This window comes from Desmodus rotundus, chromosome 3, assembly GCF_022682495.2.
Source record: "Desmodus rotundus isolate HL8 chromosome 3, HLdesRot8A.1, whole genome shotgun sequence".
Classification (NCBI taxonomy): Eukaryota; Metazoa; Chordata; class Mammalia; order Chiroptera; family Phyllostomidae; genus Desmodus; species Desmodus rotundus.
In genome coordinates, this window is record NC_071389.1 from 102,665,666 (window position 1) to 102,676,547 (window position 10,882).

General features: G+C 36.1%; 1 protein-coding gene across 3 annotated transcripts in view; it reads right to left on the reverse strand.

Moving 5' to 3' along the window:
* N4BP2L2 (NEDD4 binding protein 2 like 2) overlaps positions 1-10,882 on the reverse strand; it is a 30,985-nt gene that overhangs the window by 10,589 nt on the left and 9,514 nt on the right. For 2 of the 3 annotated variants that reach the window (XM_045188089.3, XM_024580839.4), the window contains 2 exons: positions 3,047-3,135; positions 2,596-2,672 (listed from right to left, as the gene is read on the reverse strand). The exons of the other annotated variant lie outside the window; for it this stretch is intronic. In XM_045188089.3, the coding sequence (XP_045044024.1) occupies positions 2,596-2,672; positions 3,047-3,135 (166 nt within the window). The remainder of the gene's footprint in view (positions 1-2,595; positions 2,673-3,046; positions 3,136-10,882) is intronic. 3 annotated transcript variants of the gene reach the window in all.

The following is a 10,882-nucleotide window of genomic DNA, read 5'->3' on the forward strand; positions in this document are numbered from 1 at the left end:
ACGTTTTGAGAATTATAGAATTGAGCGGACTTGTAGGACTTACAAAAACCAATTATCAAATATTTATTACTTTTTAAAAAGTTATTTTAGGACATGTCCTGTTGCATTTTTAAAACTTATTACATTAATCAGTGCAAATTATTAGATACAACAATTTGGACATTATCTCACAAACATTATGTTAAGTGAAATAAAATGGACATAATAAATATGTACTACATGATTCTATTTACATAAAGCTTGGAAAAAAAACAAAATTAAACTATTGTGTTATGGCAAAAGATGTTTTAGGAAAAAACAAAAGCTTTAAAGAAAAGCAAGAAAGTAATTACCAAAGAATTGTTACTGGGAAAAGAAACTGGAAGAACTTCTGAGCTGTTGATAAAGCTCCAATGACGTAGGTAATGGTTAAATGAATATTTGCCTTATAAGCAATTTGTTAAGCCATATGTTTATATTTTATGTACTTTTCTGAGTTTAATTATGAAAACCAAGAGTGGTTTAAAAATTATTCTTGACCCTCAAAGAACTTTTTAAAATTCATGGTCTTCTGTAACTTGACTTGGACATGGCAAAACACACAGAAACATACTGTATATTTAATGTTCTAGATCTATTAATTCACTTTTCCCAGAAACGGACACAGAAGAAATGTTTACTTTTCAAAACTACTGGTACTTATACTCAAGTTGAGAAGAGAAAGCAAAAAGAGAGAAGATAAAAGATCAAAAAAAATCTCATGCTGAAAATTGGCAAGATATGACTAAATCCACAAGATGCCAAATTTGATGATTCAATCGATTCTATACAAAAAAAATATCAAACTAAACATCAGTTAACTGTAGTTTGTGAAGTCGACAGTCCCTCAAATGTAAACAGTCTAACTATATTTCATCAATTCATTGTGTATCATAACCAAATATCTCTAGTATTTAAACTTGTCTCTACTACCCAAGGTATAATATACACAGAGCAGATAAATAATACCAAATATTAGTAAGTCTATTGGTTTATTTAGTCATATATGAACACACAGCATATTAATCAGAAAGGAAAAGTAAGGTAACCAAAGGAATGAAAGGCAAAGGAGAAGAAATTAATTGGACACCATACAGAATAACACTTTAAGCTGGAAGAGGGCAAACTTGGGTGGGAGAAATAAAAATGGTTTTAAAAAAAAAGGGAAATGATGGTTGCACAACTTTATGAGATCTGTCCAGAAAGTATCCAGCCACATACTATGAAAAGGTTATTCAGGAAGATGAAAGAAAGCAGGCACCCTGGGGCCTCACACAGTTCTCCCAGTGAAATCTCTGCAAAATCCTTTGTTGGAATCACCACCAGCTGCCCTGTTGTATATTCCTTAATCTCATTAACAGTCTGAAATCTCTACCATTTCAAAGATGATTTTAATTTTGGGAGAAGCCGGAAGTTGCAGGGTGCAAACGCTGAGGCACCTGGGTGATTTGATATTTCAAAATAAACTCGGCAGGACATGATACGTGAGTAGGCACAATGTCATGATGAAGCTGCCAATCACCAGGTGCCCGTAGCAGTGGCCTTTTCAATCATCTGAACAGTTTCCACAGAGGAACATTCAAGCCTAACGCAAAATCTGATGCAGATTTGTTGCTCAACTCAGTCATTTTGAATATGGAGGCTACACAGTACACATGCTCACTCAATAGCGTCTACCACCCCCACTGACTAGTACAGTGAAACCATCACTGTTCACGTACACACATTCCAGTCCACTCTCCTTGGCTGCCACGTTACTTCAAAGTTTTGCAAACTGTTATCATTATATTAACAATAGCTGGACTTTTTTGGGACAGACCTCAAAAACACTGAACTATATATACTTTTAATGGGTAACCTGTAAAGTATGTGAATTATATCTCAAAGTTGTTACCAAACGGTGGGTAGGGGGAGTGGAAGTGAAGAGAAAAGAGACATAGTCAAAAAACCAGTGATGTGAGGAGAAAGGATAAAGGTAACCTGTGCTCATCTGGTAACATGATCTACTCAAACTCACAACAGATTACGTGGAGTCTTTCTTATCTACTTAGCACTACTTAATCATGATATGCTGCAGAAATATAAGATGTTGGATGATGCCAATCTGCCAAAACTCTGCTAAGGGGTGTTATGATTAGGTACATGCACTATATTACCTTTCTAACAACCAACGCCCCCCTCCCCCCCCCCAAAAAAAAACTGAATTCCAAAACACACTGATTCTTAGGAAAAGAAAGAGCAAGGTGAAAGCACCAGGTAAAAAGGTGATGGAAGCTAAAATGGGAAGGCAATGACTTTGGAAGGGTTATGCAGAGAAGCAGCCTAGTAAAAATAAGGTGGAAAGTCCTAATTGTCCCTCAGACACAATTAACAAGAAAAATTTAATAAAATTTAACGACCAAGGAGCCTCTAAAAAAAACCAACACTGAATTAAAGCCAATGTTCCTCTTAACAGAAAGACGTAGTCCATAATCATAAGTATCAAAGACATGATAAATAAACAAAGCTAGTAAAGATATTGACTATTTAAAGAAGAGAAAAAAAGAAAAAGATTCAAAGTAAATGTGAATGCCTTACTTTTCTAATTCTTCAGGATCAAATTTCCACCAAGTGTCAGGTTCATGAAACTCTACTCTGTATCCTTTTCCTATGGCCTACACAAAGGAAAGGAAAAAAAACACAAACCCAGAATACTTCTCAAAGTAAAAAGAAGGTAGATATAAATTTCATTTAAACAATACTTCTAAACTTGCTCCACCAAGAAAAATTTTACTTTTAAAATAATATGGTTTACAAAAATTTTAAGACCACTTAACTGGTTGTTAAATTCCAATTACTATCCTCAAAGTCCAGGCAAGATGAACATGATAAACATCATTCCCGTATTTTTGTAACTAAGTAAACAAGCACACCTCTTTAGAAAACAAGGACAATGTTTTAATAATAAAGATCAAAGTCACCAAAATCCCAGAATATTAAAAAATTGACAAAAATAAAATATAAAAACTCTCCCGTATCTCATATTTACCATTTCCACATACGGTTTCATTTCCCAAGCTTGTGTATTAGTGTTGTCTATTATAACTGGAGATCTCCCCTGATTGATAGCTTGTTTAGCTGAAATAAAAAAATGAACTTAAAAAACAAATAAAATTTAAACTTTCACTATAAGAAATTTTTACATCTCTGTACAGAAAACCGAAGCTATGCAATCTCTTGAGTCAGTGCCATGGAAAAAAAAAGGACCCCACCAGATTAAAAGGGAATACGGAGATATAACCACATGCCATGTGTATTCTCCAGACCAGATGCTGGCTTTGACTAACTGTAAAGTACATTTTGGGAAAAAATTTTGTTGTGCTTATAGCTAATGAAGAGTTTAGCCTGAAGTTAACTTTCATTTATAGGAAATACAACAATAAGTTATATTTGAATATGGTCTGAATATGAAAGGAGATCAACATTTATTGACAAGGAAAGTTGGAACTTTTATTAACTGAAAATGGCAGGTTGCAAGACAACATGTTAAGTATGATCTAATACTTTGGTCAAAATACAAAGATCTGAGAAGAATTACTAAAAAGTCAAGTGGTCATCGCTCTGGTTGGACGTCATCCCACAAAGTGAAAGGTCACAGGTTCTGTGTACGAAAAGCAACCAATTATGTTTCTCACTAAAATCACTGTTTCTCTCCATCTCTTTCTCCCTCCCTTCCCTTCTCTCTAAATATAAATAAATGAAATCTTAAAAAAAAATAGCAGTTATCTGTTGGTGGTGAGAATACATGCCATTTTATGCTCATCTGTATTTGCCAATGCTTTACAATTACAAAAGGATGACACTGTTATCAACTGAGCTACCTGGTCAGGGCACAAATAACGCTTTTGAAAGAAGACTTGTTAAAAACAAGTGCTATGGATTTATCATTACTTACTGACAAAACTTCATATACTAACTAGCAAAATACCACAGTTCAACTCACTTTGTGGTTAATTTTATTTTTCAATTACAGTTGACATACAATATTCTATTAGTTTCAGGTGTACATCCCAGTGTTTATATGTTATATAACTTACTAAATGATCATCCCAATAAATCTCATACCCATGTAACACCAGTTATGACAATATTGACTATATCCCCTATGCTATACTTTACAATCCTGTGACTATCTTGTTAATAACCAATCTGTACTTTTAATCCCTTCCCCTTCTTTACTCATCCCCCAAACCCCTCCTATCTGACAACCATTTAAAATGTTCACTGTATCTATGAGTCTATTTCTGCTCTCATTATTTATTTTGGTTTTAGATTCAAGTCCAAGATGCACAGACTCCCAAATAAGATGAACTCAAAGACCCCACACCAAGACACATCAAAATTAAAATGCAAAAAGTTAAACACAAAGAATCTTAAAAGCAGCAAGAGAAAAGCAGGTAGTTACCTACAAGAGAGCTCCCAGAGACTGTCAGCTAATTTCTCAACAGAAACTTGCAAGCCTGAGGGAGTGGCAAGAAATATTCGCAGTAATGAAAAGCAAGGACCAGGACTTCGGTCAAGATGGAGGCATAAGTAAACATGGCTTGCCTCCTCACACAACCACATCAAAATTACAACTATATTACAGAACCATTACTCAGAACCGTCAGAAATCGAGTTGAATGGAAGTCTGACAATTACAGAATTAAAGAAAACACATCCATCCGACAGACAGGGGGGGGAAGACACGCAGAGATGCTAAACAGGCTGGTTATACACACACATGTGGGAGGTAAAAATTCGGGAGGTATATCTTGGGGGCACCCCCAAGGGGTCCCACCATACACTGGGACCCCCATCCCAGGCTTCCAGTGCCAGGAAGATAAGTCACCATAACTTCTGTCTGTAAAAACGAGCAGGGATTGAATCAATGGAAGAAACTGCTAGTTACCCAAGCAGTTCCACTTAAAGAACCCACATGGAATTAATCACTCACTCCCTCTGAGCTCCAGCACTGGTGCAGCAGCTTGAAAAGCACTAGTGGCATAAGGGAGGAAATGAAGTGTCTGGCATCATGGTGAGAGCTGGAGGACAGCTTTCTCCCAGACAGAAAGGCGGGCAGTGGGCATTCTTCCTTTTTGAGCCCTACCTATGCAGAGCCACAGAGCCAGCAGGCGGGTGCCATATCTGAGACTCCATCAGTGTGGCTAACACTGTTTATCCTGCCCTGGTGATTCCCTGAGGCTCTGCCCCACCCAACTTACAGGCCCACCTAAGCTATTAACAGTGGCTTTTTCACAATGAATGACTGGTATTGGCTCATGCTTCACAATTTCCTAAATTCTCTCAAAAACAAGCAGCAGCCGGCCTCAGCAAGCCCCCAGCCCACATACTTCTTGCCAAGGGGCCTCAGGCCTGGCACTAGCAACATACAGCCTAGGTTGAAAGCTTGGCTTCACCTGGGAACCTCCAAGCCCAGCACAGGCAGCAGCCATTTGCAGACTGCTCTATAGCTCTTGCAGAGTGGCCAAGGGCATAGCTGGGGGCTGACCTTGGCCTGTAACACCCAGGAAACCCCAGAACCTGTGTACCTAGCTACAGGTCACATAGGGAGACCACCACCCTGCCCCTGCATAGCTGATCCTCCACAGGGCAGATGTCAGTGGTCACTGGTCCTTGCAGCTGTCTGGCCTGGGTAAATCCCTCCCACTGATTTGCCAACAGCAATCAAGCCTCAACTACAAGAGGAGGATGTAACTCAGCTGACATGGAGGGTGTATCTCAAGTATACTGCTTGGGTGATAGGGGAGGTTCTCCTACTGGATCCTACAAGGACACCTACTACATTAGGCCAGGTTACCAAGACAGGTAATAGTAACTCTCCCTAATACATAGAAAAAAACACAGGGACGCTGCCAAAATGAGGAGACAAAGAAAGATGGTCCAAAATGAAAGAACAGTCAAAACTCCAGAAAAAAAATTAACAAAATGGAGATAAGCAATCTATTAGATGCAGAGTTCAAAACACTGGTTATAAGGATGCTCAGTGAGGACCTCAACAACATAAGAAAGATCCAGTCAGAAATGAAGGATACACCAATTGAAATAAAGAACAATTTATAAGGAATCAACAGTAGAGTAGATGAAGCCAAGAATCAAATCAATGATTTGGAATATAAGAAAAAAAAAATCAGAATAAGAAAAAAAAAAAAAACGAGAAAAGTGTAAGCAGTCTCTGGAACAACTTCAAGTCGTCCAACATTCACATCATCAGGTTGCCAGAAGGAGAAAAGAAAGAGCAAGAAATTGGAAATCTATTTGAAAAATAATGAAAGAAAACTTCCCTAACTTGGTGAAGGAAATAGACACTCAAGTCCAGGAAGCACAGAGAGTCTCAAGCAAGATGGATGCAAAGAGGTCCACTCCAAGACATACTGTAATTAAAATGTCAAAGGTTAAAGATAACGAGAGGATTATTAAAAACAGAGAGAAAAGCAGTTAGTTACCTACAGGGGAGTTCCCATAAGACTGTCAGCTGATTTCTCAAAAGAAACTTTGCAGGCTAGAAGGGATTGGCAAGAAATATTCCAAGTCATAAAAAGTGGGAATCTACAGCCAAAATTGCTCTACCCAGCAAAGCTATCATTTAGAATCGAAGGGCAGATAAAGCACTTCCCAGATAAGAAAAAACTAAGGGAGTTCATCATCACCAAACCATTATTTTATGAATGTTAACGGGGCTTAATTAAGAAAAAGAAGATCGAAAGTATGAACCATAAAATGGCAATAAATATACATCTACCAACAACTGAATCTAAAAAACAAACAAAGCAAACAAGAACAGAGATAGAATCATGTATTCGGAGAGTGTTCTGATGGTTGCCAGATGGGAGAGAGATTTGGTGGAATGGGTAAAGGGGTGAGGGCACGAAGAAGTACAAATTGGTAGTTACAGAATAGCCATGTGGATGTAAAGTGAAGTATAGGAAATGGAGCAGCCAAAGAACTTACACACATGACCCATGGACATGGGCAAAGGTATGGGGACTGCCTGAGGGAGGAGAGGCTACTGGATGGACAGGGGGGCAAAGGGTGAAAAATTGGGACTACTATAATAAAAACTTTTGAAAAGAAAAGCAAGGACCTACAACCAAGATTACTTTACCCATCAAAGCTCATTATTTCTTAGGACTATGTATCTTAAACTGGAAGCTGAGACAGAACTTCTAAAACCTCTATCCCCCTATCCCTATACTGTATCTTCCCCCATGAGGTAAGAATCACTGCCACAGTGAGCCACTGTGGTGACAGGAGTGAGTACACCTTAAGTGTAAACAGACAAAAATATATTAAGAACCCAAATAAAATTGAAAATGCTGAGGTAAAATGCAATGATATGGAAGTTTTCTTGGGATTTAGAATTCAAACCAGTAAGTTCTACATAATAAAAACATTTATACAGAGGTCCAGGGCAAACAGAATTATAAAGGTTAGTTAGCTAAGGAGTAATGACTATGGTTGAGTGCATATTTGGAGGATGTCTCTAAATACCAAAAGAAATTTAGAATTTGGGTCATAAACAGGCCACCAAGATGCTATCCATTTCCCATTGCTCTATCCCCAATCATAAAATGGTAAAGTCTTTCATTTAAAAAAAAAAGCATAGTAAAGTAATTCTCCTAATGTCTAATAGGCCTACACCTCCTAGGAGTGATGTTCTAAAAGAAGAGTTTATCAACCAAATAATGGGGAGATCATCCTCTTTCCTGAATCATCATCATTAAATACCACATTCCAGAGCACTCGAGGAGAATGGAGCTCCTAAGGAAACAATGGTTAAATACACAAATAATGACTGTCATTTTCTTAAACAAATTAACCACCAAGTTCTAAGAAGGAGAATAATGACATCTTGGAGATGTTTTCAATTTAAAGCAGCCTAAGATGAATTTACTGTATTTTGCTGCGTATAATACACACCCACATTTTTGGCCTAAACTTTCAGGGGAAAAAAAACTTTCATTTTAATTTTTTAATCCAATTATTTACTTATTTATTTATATTTAGATAGGGTTTTTGTATTATAAAGGAATTCTAGCGTTTATTTTTGAACATATTGTGGTACAAGAAATTTTATCTAACAAATAATTACAAAACACAAGAATAGACACAAGGTACAATAAACTTGGTATTACAAAACCGATGATCATATTCCAGGGTATTATTTTGCATACAGATATCGTTATTGCTTTCTAGAGTTATACTTTTAATGATAAGCATAAATAAAAGAATTAAAAACATTTAGAAAGATACAGAATTAGTACTACCCATGTGTAATGCGCATCCTTATTTTTCCATCAAAAATTTGGGCAAAAAAGTGCACATTGTACATGGCAAAATATGGTAGATTCTTCTAATAAAAAAATGAGGCAGACAGATATTCCCAGAATGGTGGCCAGCATTTAAAGTTTGCAGTAAATATTTGTTGAAAAGAGCAATTCTGCCCTAAAGTAAGTCATGCTTTAATTTCAAAATGTCTAATAATTATTAGTTATCATTACCTGAAAAAGGTAAATATTACTTTTAAAAAAGTTGATATTTTTTATACTAATAAAACCAGTAGTTTATCTAGAAACCATTGTTTTGCAGTATAATTCAGATGGCATGAACCTTTTAATGAAAATTCTGGACAATTTCTCCAAAGAGAAAAATTGTCCCACACAAACAAGTTTCCCAGAGGTATATTAACTCTGCCCAGTACCTTTATTTATTCCACTTATCATCTACTATTATTCCCCTAACTTTAGGCCCATAACACCAAACATTTTTTGGGAACTACAATACCAATATTATTTGGGCAATAATGTCCCATGACATTTTTTAAAAATCAAAAAAATTCATATTTTTGAGATTTTTATGTCTGCCTCTCTAAATATATTTGGGGAAATCCTAGAATGTCATAGATCAATACTAGGAAGTAGTACTACAGTCAAACTTATCTGACATTTAAACCTGCCTGTGAAACCATGGACTATAAAAAAGCGAAACTTTTTACTCAAAAATATCCTCCCTGAAATTTCTTATTCTGAAAAATGACAATTAAAAAGAAAACCATTTATCCTGTTTTCCTGTACATACTATCTATATTTTAGGGTGATGCAAGTTGCTACTTCTAGGTGAGAGGATATTCTCATTATAGAAGTGACTGATCATCCTTAGCATTATTAAAAATGGGATAACCAGACTTTCCTTACCCCCTGCAAAAAAGTTGAACCTAATGAATACTCCTATCTAGAGTTACTAGTAACTTCCATTTAAGTCAATACAGGAGGAAGAGTTAAATGATTACCACAAATGTGGACAAAAGGGGGCCACATGCTAAACCTGACAAGCTCAGGGGAGGCCTGCATGGAGGCCTTACAAACTCAAGAGACCCAAAGTAACCACATAAGATGGTCTGAAATTAAAACGTCCTAACAAAAAGCGAGTCATGGTGGATCGTCATATCCTAGGTCAGTATTTTCCTTGACAAGGTCAATCTTTACCTTAACTGAGCTTAACTATTGCTTTTTCCATCTACAATAACATGCCTTTGGAATCAGGAAAACCCCCCTTCCCCCTGACCCCTCAGGGAACAACCTCTCACCAGAGCACAAGACATAGTTATCTTGTTCCCCTGCATTCCATTTTTACCTGCTGTAAATATTAATTATCTATCTATCCTACCAATGTAAAAAAAGTATCTATGGAATTTACTTTTTATCCAATCTCAGATATTTCCTTCCTTTGCTTTCTGCTACCTCCCTAATCTATTACCAATGAATTTCATGTAACCCTCTTATATCTTCCCCTTTGATTCTGATGTAAAATAAGTGGTAAAACTGCCATTTTCCCAAGCATTTTCTCAATTCACTGAGATTTTACTTTCCAGTAATTGTAGTCAGTTTGGCTTAAATAAACTCATAAAAATTCTTAACAGGTTTGGACATTTCTTATTGTTGGTACAAGGAAGGAAATACAGAACTACAAGATATGGGATATTCTATAGGAAAAACAATTAAGTTTCTTCAACAAGTTAATGATACGAGGGTGAAAGAGGGGAAGGTGCAACAGATTAATAATTAAAAGAAACATAAAACTAAATGTACTATAAGGACCTTGTCTGGATCCTGATTCAAACAAAATAACTGTAAATAAACAGTTAAAATGACTGGGGAAATTCTATTACAGACAGTATTACATGATGTCAAGGATCTGTTAGGGTTTTTTTTAGGTGTGATGATAGCACTATAGTCAAAGAACATACTAAGTAAGGAAGTGGTTAATCTGAAATGCCTAAAGTATAATGTCTAGAATTGTTTTAAAATACTTTAGTAATTAGAAAAGGGGAAGAGTGAAAACAAAAAGAATAAAGCCAATACAGAGCAAACTCTTGGTAACTGACAATTCTAGGTGATGGGTATATGGAATTCATTGTAATCTCTCAACTCTAGGTTTAAATTTTTACTTTAATAAGTCAATTTATTTAATCATAGTGCATTCTTCATCTATTAAAAAAGAAATTAACTTATACTACATGCATTTATGTACATAGTTCTACATGAAGTTTTCAATCTGACTGCAACATGTGAATATCTGGATAACTTTCAAAAAAATACCAATGCTTAGATCCACTCTAGAACAACTAAATCAGAATCTCTGGGGCTGACTCAGACAAAGGTTTTTAAAAAAGGCGCCTAAGTAATTCAAATGCGCAGCCAAAAGTAAGAACCACTATTCCAAGGTGCAAAGAAAGTGACTTATGTGCCTCTAAAAAATGTATTAATCAAGTTTTCATAGAGTAGTATCAATAAAGAAAACTTTTAATACCCACAAAACATTATAT